This window comes from Poecilia reticulata, chromosome 13 (genome assembly GCF_904066995.2).
Source record: "Poecilia reticulata chromosome 13, P_reticulata-male-v2, whole genome shotgun sequence".
Taxonomy (NCBI): domain Eukaryota; kingdom Metazoa; phylum Chordata; class Actinopteri; order Cyprinodontiformes; family Poeciliidae; genus Poecilia; species Poecilia reticulata.
In genome coordinates, this window is record NC_088842.1 from 28,194,336 (window position 1) to 28,212,042 (window position 17,707).

At 38.1% G+C, this 17,707-nt stretch overlaps 1 protein-coding gene across 15 annotated transcripts in view; it reads left to right on the plus strand.

Annotated features, from left to right (window-relative positions):
- The window catches only part of tenm4 (teneurin transmembrane protein 4), a 210,990-nt gene that overhangs the window by 173,097 nt on the left and 20,186 nt on the right, over nucleotides 1-17,707 (plus strand). For all 15 annotated transcript variants that reach the window (XM_008426387.3, XM_008426390.3, XM_008426389.3 and 12 more), the window contains 4 exons: nucleotides 129-283; nucleotides 5,585-6,462; nucleotides 12,867-13,039; nucleotides 16,947-17,182. In XM_008426387.3, the coding sequence (XP_008424609.1) occupies nucleotides 129-283; nucleotides 5,585-6,462; nucleotides 12,867-13,039; nucleotides 16,947-17,182 (1,442 nt within the window). The remainder of the gene's footprint in view (nucleotides 1-128; nucleotides 284-5,584; nucleotides 6,463-12,866; nucleotides 13,040-16,946; nucleotides 17,183-17,707) is intronic.

A 17,707-nucleotide genomic window follows, 5' to 3' on the forward strand; every position in this document is an offset into this window, starting at 1 on the left:
TACGTTATTGCTGCTGATACCTCTTAATTGTCATTTAGTAGTGCTCTGCCTTTGCATTAGGTACAGATAAGCAAGATGAAACGGATGGATATTTCCTCCTGTTCTTAAAGTGTGACTTTTATCTGCAGGCATTACGGTGGATAAGTATGGGGTAATCTTCTTTGTGGATGGAACCATGATTCGCAGGATTGATCAGAATGGTATCATCTCCACTCTTCTGGGCTATAATGACTTAACCTCTGCTCGACCTCTCAGCTGTGATGCCGTTATGGACATTTCTCAGGTATGGCCTCTCTTTTGTGTTCCTTCTCATGCTCTTATCTATTTTCTGCAGAGTTTTGACCCTTTACTGCTATCTAAATTAATTTACCTGCTGATGTAGACATTTTCTGAGGCAGAACTCTTTTACGTTGACATTTTTTTTTTCAAAGTATTGTATAAGCTAATATGAATAAGACTCACAGGTACAGTCAGTTATTCTGCTGTCATTTTACAACATGTCTTTTAGATGTATTTTTGTTTACAAAACTCATATTAAATCCAAACTGCAGACTGTTAAGGAAGAGTCAGGGAAGTTTGTTTAAACTACCTTTTGGGAAATTAATATACTATCCATATATTTGTAAGTTTCGGGGGGGAAAATCCTGCTGAGGACAACTTGAAGGGAGGGCTAGAAACTTGGTCTTTTCAAGCATGTGAAACTCTTCATAACCAGGAGTGTTAAAAAATCTGTCATTGTGAAATTAGGCTGAACTAGGATAATCTTTTATATTGCATGTTATAATCCTGCTATCATCTAAAAGGAATGTTTGACTATGAAGCTGCTATTTAACTCTTTTTAGTCTAGTGATTTTTGCCTTTTTTTCAGTATGCAATATACATTTACAAGCTAAATGGACCAAAAGTGACCAAAGGAATGCTGTAATTTCTTGCAGAGAAAGATTTAAGATATTTATTTGTAGTCTGGCGCCAAACAAAAAATTAGCTCCGCTATTAGTGCATCAGAGGATTAGGAAGTGTGCCCACCACTGGGTTAGAGTCATGGATAGAGCTAAATACAGGGTAATCCTGCTTGATATAACTTTGAGGCGACAAAAGTCTTGAAAGTAGGATGGAGGTTCACCTTGAAATAGAAGAACTCCTAGCATATGTCAGAGCTACAACAGAAAACAACCTTAGATGAAAACAAATTTGTGTTAGAATGACCCACTCAAGGCCATGATTAACTCCAATTGAAAATGTTTGGCAAGACTTAAAAATGTAATGTGCTAAATATTTTTTTAGATTACCAAAAGCATTAAACAAAACATTTGCTCCACTATTTGTGTAGTAGCAGAAGTGTGCCCAGTATTGTTATTGAATCTGTTTCATTTCATTCAAAATGCACTTTATTTACGAGATCTTGCTGCTCCAGATTTGATGACACAGAAAATTAGAAAGAAACACAGATGTCCCTGACACATTTGAACATTTAAGTCATTTTTAAGGGCTAGCCAACAAACAATCTTTTTCCTGAAACAGGAGCAGAATTATGCAGTGCATTTCATCAGACAGCAGATACACCCAAACCACAGGCGGCACTGTGCTTCCAGTTCTACTCTGCTTACCTACACATCTCCAAATGATTCAAGCATTTAGCTGGTTTTGCATATTATTGAGCACAACTAGCAAACAGTTTCTGCGGCGTGCCAGATGAAAGTGGGGGGGGGAAAGCTTTTTCTGTTTATAGGATTTCATACACTCGAGCAAAGCCTCCAGCTGCCCATTTCCAGACTCCCACCCTGAGGAGGGGATTTCATCCCTCCCACCGCCCATGCCTTACCTTTTCTTGGTTCTTTACCTTTTCCCACACACAAGCACCTAAATGTGCTCACCTTCCCACTGCTGCTGCCGCGAGGACACATGCAAGCTGGGTGCAGCTCGACAATGATGACAAATCACACAAGCACTGCCAGAGACACTCAGACAGTAAAAAGCATCCATTAAAAATTCATCCAGAGCACACGGGCTCCTACTTCAAACACTCTCTGTAACCTCGCTCAGAAATGGGTTTCTCTGGAGAAGGCTCGTGGCAGTGGTCATTACTTTTGTTGTGTTCCACACCTGATTTAGCCAAGAAATACTGTCAAATTTCTTCCCTCTCTGATGAGTTTGTTATCTTGCTGCACCATGTCTCCTGTGAGGAAACTGCAGCAAAAATCTTTCTTAATTCATCTCTTTAATCTTTTTTGTTTTTAATCTTTCAACTTTTTTTATTTCATTGCAAAACAACAAGTTTGAACTTTTTCAGATGTCTTTATCTGTTTACACCATGGACTTGGATTGTTCCTGTTTTGCTTTTTCAGTCTGTTGGATTTCTGTAAAAATGAAAGACTTGCTTTTCTGTGTTCCCTGCTGAGTTCAAATTTTAGTCAAATAAAAAAGCAAATCTTCAGACTGAATCATTGGGACATTTTCAGGAGTTGGTATTAGATTTTCATGGTGTGATAACCTTGAGTAAAAATACGCTTTTACAGAAATGTGTGACATACAATTGAAACCAGACATTTACATACACCGAATAAAAAGACTAAACATTTCTCACTATCGGAAGTTAAATCAATCCAAACTTCTCTTATTTAGGTCAGTTAGAGTAACTAAAATTGTGTGTATTTGCTAAATGCCAGAAAATCTATTAGAAGCATTTTATGAGAATTACAATTTTTTTGTAACGTTTATTTAATTTAGAATTTTACATATATTTGGTCAGCAGCAGGGAAATTTGTCTTTTAAACTATATGACCTGGGTCAGACCTTTAAAAATGTCTTCACCAAGTTTTCTGGCATGTAGAAAACAGAAATAATGTTGGTAACTGACCTACATTAGATTTAACTTTAGAAAGTGAGATAAAATGTGTTTGTATCTTTTTTCAGTGTATGTTAAAATCTGGTTTCAACTATTATCTTCCAGACACATCTTTTATGGCCTGTTTTGTCTTTATTTTTTGCTTATTTCTGATTTCTGAGAGAAGCTAAATGCCTTTGGAGAAAAACAGAGCTTAAAGTTCACTGTGACATTTATTTAAAAACAGCAAGGCAGTAAAATCTTCCTGATGTTATTGACAAAAACAGCAGCAATACCCAAAGTTTATTTACTGTTGACAGGCTGACAAATCCCTCACCACATTTCTCTCCTGAACTTTTATACAAGTCCAACAATTTTTTGCTGATATTTTTAAGACAAAATTCAGAGAATAAGACAAATGTGTGCTCCAATAACCTGATGACGTCTCTTGTGTCTCCAGAATCACTGCAGCATCTAAATAAGTTTAACAAACTGAATTATGTATCTTTGACAGAAACAGTTCATAACCTAGAATTCACAAGCTGCTGTCTTGATTTGTTGCTCACCTGGTTTTTAAAAATTGTTTGTAGCTGTGTTGTCCCTGAAATATTGGAGATACTAAGGGTGTGTTCACTTCAGTCCTGTTTAGTCCGCTTTAATGAAAGTCTGGTTAGTTTGCTTAGAAAGTCTGGTTTTCCTCACTGTTTGCAATTTTTCAGAAGTTTTTTTATCAAAATCTCAGAATAACACCTTCATTCACCTTCATTCATTGTATGATGCATTTATTCTTATTCTTTATTTTTTCAGCTTTTCCTTTGAAGCACTGTGGATTACCTTGTGCATGCATTTTGCTATATTTGCCTTGGAAGTATAAGAAAAGGTGTAGCAGCACTGCACACCTCTATGCTCTAAACAACAAGAGAAAAGTCTTCTAAGTCTTAATGTCATATTTTTTTACAGGTTTTAAAGCCCTAAAGTTAATTTTGGTAGCCTGTTCTGGATGTTAGCAGCTTTAAAAAGATTTATCAAGTCTCAAACTTTGGCATTCAATTTAAATTGAGAATTTAGTAAAAATGACATCTTATTATTTCTTTCATAACCTGCCAAACCTTATAGAAAAGAAATGGCTGAAAGAAGGTAGAAAATCCTTATAGCCTTCAAATACCCCCCAAAAAAACTTGGTGTTGGTACTAATCTGGGATTTGCTCCCCCACCTCATGAGCACTCTTTTGGGAGTTTTTTCCTTTGGGGTGGGGTTGGCAAAAGGCCTATCAGGCAGGCATTGCTGACAGCAGCCCCACTGTATAAAGTGCAGGCTGTGATCGGGTTACAGCATGTGGGACGACAGCTCAGGAAATATCCCCTCATCAGTCAGAGTGGCGTGAAAACCTCCTTACAGGCAGGTCCCCGGAGCCGCTCCACACTCAGGCTCATGAAATATTTAACCCGCAGTGTTGACAAGAAATAGGTTTTAAGAAATTTAAAGTCCCCCCCCCTTTCATTACCCAAGTAAACGCAGTTTTTTGCTCACTGAAAACTGACATGTATCTTCTGTCAGTTGCCCGTTTGTTGTATGTCATCTATCCTATTATATAATCCTCCTCGATTCCTGTGGAAAATGACTGAAGGTTTATAGGATATGAACTGCATGTGACGCTTGAAGTTGTTTCTCTTTCCACTTGGACTCAATGTCCTGTCAGATTCAAATTAATTATTCTGGCAGCATTGCATTCACTTCTCAAAAGTAAACTAAAGGGCTTATATGTAAGTCTAAGACTTGTTTATTTTGTTATGCAAAGGGCAGAAAGCTGGGGGATTTGTTACTCCTGTGCCTGTGCATAGAGTTGTTGAATTCCCGCTTTATGGGCAAATAGCATTTTCAGTAGCACTTTTTGTATTTTGGTCCATGATTTAATCAGCAGCCTTCCTGTGAGCTCCCAGGCTCCCGGTGAAATATGACACTCTAGATTATGTTTCTTAGAGATCCCAGTGGGACAATAAGGGAGAAGGAGGCCAGTAAATGGGATTAATCCAATCATTTCAATTTGTTAAAAGCCTGACACATTGTCAGTAGAACAATAACTAATAATTCAAAAAGCCAAAGGCAGTGCAGGCTTTTGTTTGTTGAAGGTGTTTTTGTCTCTTTTCAAGGACTTGTGCTGTTGTATTACAGCAATAATAATAATATGGGGCAAAATCATTCAAAACCCTTGAACTTCTCATATTTTGTCACATCACAGCTATTTTAATGTGGGGTTTTTTACTGGGAATTTTCTGTGACGGATCATCATAAAGCAAACTGAAAATCTGATCTAAAAATTGTGGCATGTATTTTTCTTTTCACACTTTGAGTAACAAAGGATTATGCTCTGATCTAAACCATTGTGTTGTAACTAATTGCATTAGCTGACGCTGATTAATATAAATTTGTAACTACTTGAAGAAATCTTAGCCTCAATAAAGGTCATCAAAACCTTTATTGAGGTTTTGATTACCAAAACCTCAATGTCAAACTTTATTCAGTTTAGTTTACAAAAGACAACACTTTAGAATTTATCCAGAAGAGTTAACTTAGGTGAAGCTAAGTATGCTAAATCTCCTCAAGAGTTTACACTAAAGCGCTAAGCAAATTATTAGCTCCAATATTAACACATTATTAGAAGTATGCCCAACATCATGGAGACCTAATATTCATATGTCTTCCATTATCTTTTTTGTAACTTGAAGCTGATTTTTTTAAATATATTTTTGTCGTTCTAGGTACGCCTTGAGTGGCCGACAGACCTGGCCGTGAGCCCCATGGACAACTCTCTGTACGTTCTGGACAACAATGTTGTTCTACAAGTCTCAGAGAACCATCAAGTCCGCATTGTAGCAGGCCGCCCCATGCACTGCCAAGTACCTGGCATTGATCACTTTCTCATGAGCAAAGTGGCCATCCATGCAACTCTGGAGTCAGCAAATGCCTTGACTGTGTCACACAATGGTGTTTTGTACATCGCCGAGTCTGATGAAAAGAAAATCAACAGAGTGCGACAGGTGTCCACCAATGGAGAGATCTCTCTGGTGGCAGGGGCACCAAGTGGCTGCGACTGCAAAAATGACGTCAACTGCGATTGTTACTCTGGAGATGGAGGCTATGCCAAGGACGCCAAGCTGAATGCGCCCTCTTCCCTTGCTGTGTGTCCAGATGGAGAGCTTTATATTGCAGATCTTGGAAACATTCGTATTCGTTACGTGCGGAAAAACAAACCCTTTCTGAATCCTCTCAGTATGTACGAGGTATCCTCTCCAATTAATGATGAGCTCTATCTGTTTGATTCCAACGGCAGCCACATTTTCACACAAAGTCTGACAACAGGAGACCATCTCTACAATCTGACCTACACAGGAAAGGGAGATATAAGTGGTATCACAGATAAGAACAAGAACACAGTGACCATCCGACGAGACACTACAGGAATGCCTCTGTGGCTAATGGTCCCTGATGGGCAGACCTTTTGGTTCACCATTGGTACTAACAACGCCCTCAAAACTGTTGCTGCACAGGGTCAAGAACTAGCTGTAATGACTTACCATGGGAGCTCAGGACTTCTTTCTTCTAAGACAAATGAAAATGGATGGACAACTTTCTTTGAGTAAGTAAACATTACCTATCGTCTGTGAATTGATTGTAAGCTCTCATTCAGTAATGAGAGCTTACAATATTGTTACAAGATCATAAGACAAACAAAGGAAGCTAGTAAAAATAAAGGACAACTAGTTATCAACGACCTTTTGTGTTGCATTAATTGCACCTTCTGTAGAGAAGTTTATTCAGAATCAGGATTGTTGTGGGGTTGTGACACAGACTTCTTTCATAATTTTGTAATTATAATTTTCAGCCATTGTTTATGTCCAGATTTACCATGTCTAGCTTCCTCTGGTGCAGAATTTTGTCAGCGATGAAGATAAAATGCAGCATGACCATTCAGACTGCAAACGATTTAAAAACTATTGCATATGAGTAGTCTGGAATCAGTGCTATGTAGGGTTATGAGTGTCTTCCAGTGTTATTCTTTGGATCAGAAGCCAAACAGGCTTGGGAATTTTTAATCAGGGATTCTCACAAAATAAGTAAGTCATTTTACTCGAATGATTTGCACTTACTGCCTTACTTTCACCCCTAATTAGATGAGGTAAAGATCTTTTATGAGATTTCAGTTCGAGTCTAACAGACTCATGCCTCCATCTCTGCTTTTGATTCTGTGTTGTCATCCTATGTTAAGACGTTTTCGTAGAAGAGTGAATTTAGTGTTTTTTGGCACATGAACTCCCCTCTTATGGCTGGATGTCAAGTCCGTGAAAATGCAAGACCTGTGGAAGTATGAGTGTAATCCTATTTGCCGTTATCATACCAAATAGGATTACCGGGTGATATGTTACTCATCTGCACCCGTCCTTGCAGTGACAGACTGCAGACCCTTCATTGTTGGATACAGGATGGATAGAGATGCATCTGCTCAGTAGAAAATTTTAACCCGTAGGGATGTGAAGGCTGATTAATGTAGTCATAATATAATAGCCAGAGGTAGTAATTGGCTGAGGTGAACCACACATTGAGTGGGAACAATTGAAAACCCTCCCACACTCTTCGGCATATGAGCGCAGGATTTCATGTTCTCGTGATTTGTGCTGAGCAGCCTGTCCCTTATCCTAACATGCTGTACCAAAAGGTGGGAACTGTGCTAACAGGATGTCATCCCAAAACATGTGATTAAGCAGATTTGCCATTCAGACATCTGTCACGCCTCACCAGTTGAATGTAACTTTGACATGTAATCAGATGCTCCATTTAATATGCACACACATTTATCACCTGTGTTTGATTCGGCTGTCACCTGAGATGCTTCGAATGAAAGTGGAAGGCAGTAATGCACCCAAATATTTGCATTTCTGGAGGTAGAGAAAATTGCCTCTGGCCACAAAACACACAACTAGGTGTTTGGAATTTTAAGTATATATTTTTTGACGTTCTGCAAAACAGCTGCGGTTATTATTAGATCCAAGTCGCAACCTTTGCTTATGTGTAAAGAAACAGGAAGATCATAGAGCAGAAGTTGCACAAAGGAGTTTTTAAAGATGGAATAAGAACAGTTTGTTTTCAGGGTCAGAATCTCTTGTTGGTGTGAATAAACAGACATGGAGAATAAGTGTAGCACTTTAGAATATTCCAGTTTGATGTTATATGTTGAGAAAAAAAAGTCATAATCTGTTTACTAATATACAGCATCAGTGATGATGTTTTTAAAGAGAAAAATGTCAAATTAATGAGATCTTCAACTATTTTTTCACGTTAACTTGTGTTTGTTTTTAATCTGTTCCTTTTACCATGACAGCCATACAACTATATGCAAAGCAGAAAATTGCCTTGAAATAAACAAATCTGGATTAACATATTTACAGTAACTTTTGTTCCTAAAAATATGTCTACCATTGTATTTTTGGGGGGTTGTTTTTCCTATGAAATTTGCATATTATAGCCTGCTCCAAACAAAGGAGAGATTCAATTACTCAATTTCCTGCTTCTTCTCTTTCAAGTCAAGCAATAACTTTGTTTTTACCTGCAGGCAAATCAGTTCATCCATGTTTCATTTAGACCAAATAAAGAGCATTTGTTTTTCCTTGAATAATTAACGTTGAAGGTCAGAACACCACCTGAGGGTCTGAAGCAGAATTCGCTGCCATCAAAACCGCCATTTATCTCCATCCAACAAAGTGCCCTGCTAAACATTTGCTGGTATTAATAATTATGTGATTATATCCCATGGTGTGTACATCAAAGGATATTCTCATTAGGTGCAGATATAAGACTCAGAATCGACTAGGGAACAAAAGATGTCTGCTGGATTTTCTTTTCATTGTAACCCTTGGCAACCTCACTCCCATTGACATTTATGGTATTCACAAACATACTTCTGACCCTTAGATAATTTTATTACTATAATCAATGTTCCCAAAAACCTTTGACTATGTCTATAAACCTGAGAGCATCTCAGAAAGGACGTTTTTAAAACGCATAGTGTTTAAAACTCATGTGTTGCAGATTTGTATCTGTTTAGAAGTGGATATTGTAGTGACCTTTGACAGTTGCATATTTTACACTCTAAACATCGTACAACAAATTATGGCTGCTGCTGCTGCTGCTGATGATTGTGAGGAGAAGAGAACTTTGAGACCAACTGTGGGAAATTGGAGGGCTACTGTGCGACTGAGTTTAGTGTCTCTTTTGAGTAAAGCTTTAAAGTATCTTCCTACAGTTTGAACTGTAATCTAAGTATTTATTGCTAATCAAACTGGTTTGAGGTCACACATAATTTTATTGTAAGTATTTCTGCAATAATCTGTTCAGTCATTTGAAAAAAAAAAAAAAAGATTTTTGCAAGAAGCAAAACACTTTCTACTATAAGATATAAATTTTTTGTGGATATTTTAAATTTCTTAGGAAAGAAAATGAATTAGTTACAATTATTTAAGTGATTTATGTATTTATGTTTATATCAATATTTTAATCACTATAAAGTTTATAACTAGGTTTTGATTTTTGGTGACACCACAAAGATCGTCAATTGGCCCCCATTTAGTCCTCTTTAAAAAATTCCTTGATACACCCCTGCTCTGTGGAATTTGAGCAGGGATATAAATAAAACAAGCATTAATAGTGTTTAAAATTTTGCATATCACGCACTAAATTAAACACAGCAGGTCTGATGCATATCTATAAATATTAATTGAAACTGTTCGCTACAATCCGCTCAGCTTGGATGCAGTGCTAGAATTTCAACAGCCAGTAGAAATAGAGAGATGTATTGAAAAAAGCTGCACTAGTTCTCTAAAGCAGCGGTGTCGGTCGAACTCATTTTCATTTTGGGCCACATCAAGATTATAAATGTCTTCAAAAGGCTGGTTGTGGCAAAATGTATTGATAAAACCACATGTTAACAAACTATTAAAATGTTATAGTTTTCTCTGCAGAAGCAGTTCTTAATTTTTTCACACTGACGCAATTTGGTGCTACACAAATAAAAACTGATTTGATTTGACTGATAAAACTTTTAAGCACATAAGTGATATGCTGAAGTTCTGCTTCCACAAAAATAGTTATGGAGAGCCAGAATTAGCCCACAGGTCTCGAGTTTGCCACATGCACTCTAAAGTCTTTAGCTTTAGCTCATGTATTGCAACAATAAGCTTTTCAATTTTTTTATATCCCCTCAAATTCAAGGCAGCAAGCAAAAAAGCAAAATAAGAGAATCCCGCGTAAAATTGACATTTACTGTGCTGCAGGTGATGCTGACATGAAGTGTTCGGCCCATTGTTGGGCCCTAGCGTGAAAGGTCATGGAGCTAACATGTCACACAGAGCTGATGCGATCCGAATAGACTCATGGCCAACCATGGGGAAACAGTTCTCTGCTTCTTTTGAGCACCCTGCCCCTGTGTGCCCCTCTTGTTCAAAGAAAGCAAACTAATGGGCAGCTGAGCCGAGGCAGGCAGCAGCCATTAGCAGCTCAGCTAGCTAGCTCACGGCTTATAATTGAGACAGAGAGAGTGTGGGTCAGTGATCAAGCCACCTAATGCGAATAAGATTTGTCTACTGGACTTTTGTGGGAAAGGCAAAACTAGCTGAATAAATTAAGCGGCTAGACTGTACAATTTAGATCATGAGTAATGTATGCTTTCAAAGCTTAAGTTTGTTTACAAGATGAAGACAGGGAGGATCATATGCTTAGATGCTAATTACGATGCTATTTTCTATTTCCTGAAGTGGAAGAAATGTGCATGAATCTCAGTGGCTTGCACCAGCTTGGATCAGATAACATTTATCTCTCTGAGATGATCCTTCTCCCACTCTTCCTTTCCATATTAGACATTTGAGATGGGAGCACTGAGGAAATATCTGTAAACCAGCACCCGCCGTCTCATTTATTAGAGGTTTTATTGTAGCAGGCAGCAACATAGAGGAGGGCGTTCTAATATGTATTCAGTGCACAGATAAAAGTCTTCATTCTAAGTAATGTACTGCTCACTCACTCCTCGAACAGGCAATCTGAAAGATTTCAAATTGTTCGATGCTGACGTGCTCTCTGAGCAGAATGAAACAATCTGGCCACTCATGTTCTTGTATGTGATGAGCTGATTTGTAGGCTGGAGAGAGAAGGCATCTCTCAGAGGATTTGCACTTCAGTGCTCCTTTTTCATAGGCTACATAATGAGATTAGGTGATGTTGCTAATCTTTTAAGCTAATAAGATGTTTTCCAAATGCAAGAAGGTGTGTGCGTTCTCATCTTTGCTGTGAAACCTTTCTCTTTAGAAGAAGTTTACCCTTTTCTCCTGTAGCATTTCAAACACAACTAACAAAAGCAGACACTTGGGGCAATTTTGGAGTTCTGCCATATTATCCAACAGCCACTGAATTAAAGGTAGATGAAAAATTGCCATACATGTGTGACTTCAGAAAATAATTTTTTATGTTAACTAAAACACTTTTGCTAATTATAGGTATTTTTAAACAGATAAAAATACAGATTCACACTCCAAATTCTGACATAGCATTTGTCAGTGAACCCTGTCTTACATAAACATCATCTCTTGCTGCCTCATATGAGACTCCAATGCAAGTGCAGATGGCCTTATATAAACAGAAAGATCAAACAACAGCTTCATTATGTTATTATGACAGACCAACATAATTCTTTGAAAACACTACTTTGTTTTAGTTTAATTGAGCATTTATTGAGACTAAAAAAATGTGTAGGCCAGTGGTTCTTAACCTTTTTTGAGGTACCGAACCCACCAGTTTCATATGCGCCTTCACTGAACCCTTCTGTAGTGATGAATAAAATGATTTTTTCCCCCCAAATTCAAGACAGAGGGGTGACCCAACTAGAGTCTAGTTGGGTCACCCCATGATCACTAAGTCTTCTTGAAAAAGGTAGAGTTTCTGAGAACAGTTACTTTATAATGTGTCAAAATATAGTCAGTGTTTCCAGCAAAGTTGAGCTGACTGTCCAGGAATGACCCAAGGTATTTAAAATTTGCCACAGTTTCCACAGGTTGGCCATCAAGAGAAACTGGAACCACTTTACGGTCTTTTTTTAGATCATTTAATTAGCTCTACATTCTTAAGAGAATGAAAAATTAATAATAATAAAGACTTTGCGGTATTCTGATTTAGTAATTATATTAGTTGTGTTACCCCCCACCTCCCCCCACGCCACTAGAGGCAGTAGCAACCCCGAAAAGATGCGACTAAGGAGCAGATTTAGAAGTACACCGAAAGCTACAGAATTTGGTAAAAACTGTGAGTTTTGCTGAAGTAAATAAAGACACAAGTTAAAATCCATGCTGAGAGTGGAGCTCCTTCAATCAGCTCCTCCGCAGCTCTGATTGATTAAGCAATGTAACGTGATCCTCTGCAGCAAGTGATGGCAAAGCGGGGCTTCATCACGACTTTACACAAGTGTGTCTTTACTTCCGCGGCAGAGGCTCCGCCGAACCCCTGAGACCGACTCATCGAACCTCTGGGGTTCGATCGAACCCAGGTTAAGAACCACTGGTGTAGGCCATTTGAAATCGGCAGAAAAATCTTGCAATAAAAGGTACAGAGATTTATTTATGCAATGCTTGATTACAGGTTTCCATCATTAGAAGTTACACATTATAAAGTAATTGTATTTGTTTTTTTCATGTAATGTTGAAAAAGGTAAAAGCTTCAAAACTCTGGTTGCATAATTACTCCTCCGATGATTTTACTTTTAAAGCTTGTGCCACGACAATTAAAGGTGCCTATTGAATTTATTATCTTTTTTCTGCACTGGTTGATTTGCTGTCGTTTTACAATCGCATTTTGCAGTTTGTGGGACCAGGAGGGAAAAAAGTTAGCACTGAAATATTTTCTTAACAGAGAAGAAGTCATAATTGCTGAAGTAGATGTCATTTTTCTTTTAAATTGGTTCTGTTCCCTACAGCTGATCCTTATTTCAAACATTCTCTATTGTAGGTATGACGGTTACGGACGACTAACCAACATCACTTACCCCACCGGCAGAGTAAGCAGCTACCGCACAGAAGCCGACAGTTCGGTCCGCATCCAGACAGAGGGCTCCAACAGAGAGGATATCACAGTCACCACCAACCTGTCTGCCTCTGGCAACTTCTACACACTTTTGCAAGGTGAGTGCCTCGGTGATGGGAGTCAATTTTTTGTCTGAGACCCAAATTCGTTGACACAGACGCATTGTGTCAAACCAAGCATTTACATTAAACTGTCATCTGAAAGGATAAAATGTGATTGCACATACACTCTTTTCATTACTGCACTGCCTGACTAAACCTTTCAACTTTATCCCTCCGGTTTGACATCACACTTTATTGGTTGAGGGACATCAGTGGAGTCTGTGAGGGTGTGTAGCCATTTCTTAGTGGCATGAGTAATATCCTATAGTGTTCACACAGCACAGTAATTTCACAAAGTATTCACACACAAACCTTTTCACGTCATGTTACACCCTGAATCTCAAATGGATTTTTTGGGATCTCCAAATAGACCAGCATATGAACTAGGAATACTTGAGAATTAGATTAGATATATTTTAATGTGATAAAAAAGTAAACAACATTAATCTTTTTTTTTTTTTTTTCACATACAAAGTTTCCAACTGAAACTTTTGTATTTTTGCGGTTCTGGTACGCCCTTAAATATGACGCACAACCAACAGCAATGGACAACAAAGCTGCCTTTCCTTACCTTCTGGGGGATCATTTTTAGTTCAAAAGCAATCTGTTGGGACGCTGGAAAAAAGTATTTTATGTGCAAGTTTTGCCAACAGCTTGAAGCTATTCAAGCTTAAAATGCCACTTCAATGCAGAACATGTTGCAGCAAGCAACGACGTCGGCCACGCTAATGTTAGCGTCCACAGTCCACATTTCTAATGTAGTTTTTCATAGAAAAAAAGCTGAATGGGTATAATATTATTTTGCCCTAGTGTGATGGTTGAATGACCTAAATAACTTATAAACACACATCTGTTTATTCAATGATTTTAAAGAGTTTTTTAATTAAAAATGTTATGTTTATATGTCACTTTAAAATACAAAAAAATAATTACAAACCTTGAAATGAATTTGATGAAAATTTCAAGTCCCACTACTAATTGTATACATGTAGTTATATAAATATAAAATTGGAAAGCAAAGTGTGCGTTTTGAATTGATTTAGTAAATACTTTGCAGAAGCATTTTTAGCTACAAATACAGCCTCGAGGGATCTTCTGCATCCGCTTTGCACATCGAGAAATTGAAGGTTTTAGCCAATTCCTCTCCGAAAAATGTCTCCAGCTCAGTAAGCTGGACAAAGAGCAGCTGTGAGCATCAATTTCCAAGTCCTGTTGCTGGTTGTCCATTAAATTTCATTTTCAGTTTTGGTTAAAGGTCATGTCTTAGCAGATTTCCTGCAGGGTCTTACTTTTTAATTACTTGGATGATGGATTTTACAGTGCTTAGGGATTCATTAGGATATTGTTTTATAACCTAACCTTGCTTTAAATTTCTCCACACCTGTCTTCCCCACGTGTCTGTTGTGCTTCTCTGTCTTCATATTGCTGTTTGTTCACTAATGTTCTCCAACAAACTAAACAGCACAGCTGAATTTGTATTGAGATTAAAGCAAACGAAGATGGACTCCAGTAATTAGGGGACTTTTACTTTTTAATTGAGGAAATCTGGTGGTTTGAGGTTAAAAGTAACTAAATGTAAATTCTGGCTACACTTTCCAGATCTGTGTTTAAACACATCTCAATAGAATACATTGAAGTTTTTTGGTTCGAACATGGAAAATTGTTAGAAACTTAAGTGCTACTATGCTTAAAAAAGTAAAGGGTGAAAAGATGTTCTGACAGGAGACGTGTTCCTCTTCCTCATAAATGAAGCACCTCATCGAGTCTGTTTGGTCATGCCATCACTAGATTCTCTTTGAAGTGAAACTCTAAAAGTTGTGTCTTTAGTGAAGTTGGTGCTGTTGAGACTTTGCCCCAGGGATGGCCTCAGTTTTTCTCCTTACTGAGCAGGTTACTTACTTGTAAAGATTGCCTGATTGTAGTAAATTACATATTCATGCTTAAATTACAGCAGTTTTGACTGTAGAAGCAATGAACACCCTGCAATAGACCGGCAGTATGTCTAACCATCGACTGCTGGAGATAAGCACCTGCCTCCCCGCGACCCTGCAAGAATAAGTAGGTTTGATAATGAATGGATGGATGGATTTTCACCGAATTTTGAAGCGCTCCATGGGTTTTGGAGCTGTGGTAACAGTGGTGTCTAACTCCTGCTTTAACTCAGGAAGGCCTGCAGCTCCATGTAGGAAGCCTCAAGGCAAACTAGTTTCAAGAAAAGAGCTAGGGGAAAAATAGCTGTCTTTACGGACTGACCCTCTTTGAGAACTTGCTGCAGTGGGAGTACCCTGTGGCTCAACCTGTACTTTGGTAGGCCAGACTTTTAACAGTTTTAACTAAAACAATACAAGGGATTTCATCCTCAAAACAACATAGCAGTGAAGTGGATAAATGGAATCAGCGTGACTTTGTTTTTGATATAAAGTTTTGACCTTTTCAGATGCAATTCGTCCACACTTTTGTTGCAGAGGAAATGAAATTTGCCCTCATTTTACGACGCTGAGACAAAGGCAGACGACTCGGGTGCAAATCTCAGAAAATCTTTAGAAACGGTACAACGTCTGGTGTGTGACTGCTTTTAAATCATCGCCCGTAATCAAAGCCGTATTTCTTTTCTGTTCTATTTTTAAGAACATGTGTTAGTGAGCATCCATTTCCCAGAAAAGAAAAAAATAAAAATTGATTTTATGTCATAAAAAATGAATCAGGAAACGCAATGTAGGTGGTCCTTACTAGACCCTCCAGGAAAATTGATGAAAAATACAACTGAGTGGAGATTGTGTAAATCACTGTGGCAATAAAACATCCTGTTTAACCTGACCTGGCACTAATTGACCATTAACAGCTGTGATTTTTAGCTGTTAGTTAACCTGTTTATTATGATCAGAATCTGAAACATAAGATGAAAATCTTCACTTCACTGTTGATCAAACAAACTAAAAGCTTCTGTTGAGTGATCCTGACTTACACATCTGTTTATAACTATAGTAGCACCAGAAGCTCTGCTTCTAATTAATACACTGCTATCTATGTGCAGCATCGCCATGTCGGTGACAATTTAACATGTTTTGTTTCTGTTTTCATAATTATTTCAACAATGTGTGAAACTGATTGAAAGATAAACTGTAAATGAACAACTCCATTGTTTATTTTCTCTTAAACCACAGGGAAAATAAGAGGGGTCATGGTTTACTAGTTAAAAATGTTCTTTATCTTAAAAATAACAGTTACATTTACTTTGTAGCAGTGGCGAGGGGTGTGAACAATTGTTACGGATCATCTATTCTGTGATCATTGTCTGCCCAAAGCAAGGAAAAATATCATTACCATTTTTACAACTACTCCTAAATATGCCAGTGTGCAATTTTTTTTGATTAGGTTCAGGAAAATATAACTGGACATAGCCTGGTCTTTTTATTATCTTTAGAAAAGGCAAAACAATGCCTTTCTTGGTGGACGTCTATAAGACGCTCAGAGGTAGCATTACTCACTGGTCTTGAAGTGGAACATAGGCGGCTGTCACCCAGGGAAAGAAACAGGCAGGTTCAGATTTATCCCCTGTGAATCTGTGCGAATGTGCATGCCCTGCCTTCTCTGTGGCCACAGGCAAGCTAGCTGCTTTGATAGTTTTCATCTCTCAGTATCCTCCAGGCTGCTGCAACAGCTGTAAAATTTTACTTTACTGGTGCTTTGAAACCTCACGCTATTGATCTTTGTTGTCACAGACTCAACGTTACCACAGTGGCTCGGTTAAATACTGCCGCTAAAGGCTTTCCTTTTTGCTGCGCGGCCATTTTAGGTCATTATATTTGTGCCTCACAGAAAGAAATATTAGATATGCTCCTCTTACATCAGCTAGACTGTTTCTTCCCTTGTAACGCTTCTAATATCTTCTCTACATCTTCAGAACAAGTTCGGAACAGCTACTTTATTGGTTTGGACGGCTCATTGCGGCTTGTTCTTGCCAATGGTATGGAGGTCTCCCTGTATACCGAGCCCCACCTGCTGGCCGGGACGGTTAACCCCACCGTCAGCAAAAGGAACATCACCCTGGCCATCGACAACGGCCTCAACCTGGTGGAGTGGAGACAGAGGAAGGAGCAGGCTCGTGGTCAAGTCACTGTATATGGACGCAGATTGAGGGTGAGAACGCAGCTTTACAAAAACTGATGCATGATTAAAATCACTGTCAACTGCTCATTTACCGATCTCTGAAAATTGTTGATGACCTCTATATTTCTGCTCATACTTGAATTAACTTTTAAATCAGTAACGCTAAAGCTTTTTAGAATAAGCACCTGCTCAGTAAATACAATTATACCAACAGTGGTGGGAACTGCTAGCTATAAATGTAGGTGTACTAACCCTAAAGCACTAATCATAAACATTAGTTCCACTAATGCTAAATCAGTATACCAACACTGTATTTACCCAAAGCTAATGCTAGAGCAGATTCACAGATTCACAGTGAGCCCAAATTATTTGAGGAAAATCCACCTATTCAAAATGCTAAAAAAAAAAAAAGCTAAAATACGTCATTCATTTTTGATTAACATTTTTCACATCCATAGTCACATAAAAGGACAAAAAAAAAACACACAAAAAAACTAGTACAAAAACATTCTTAAAAATTAAACCATAAAAATAAGCTTAAAAAAGGACACATGC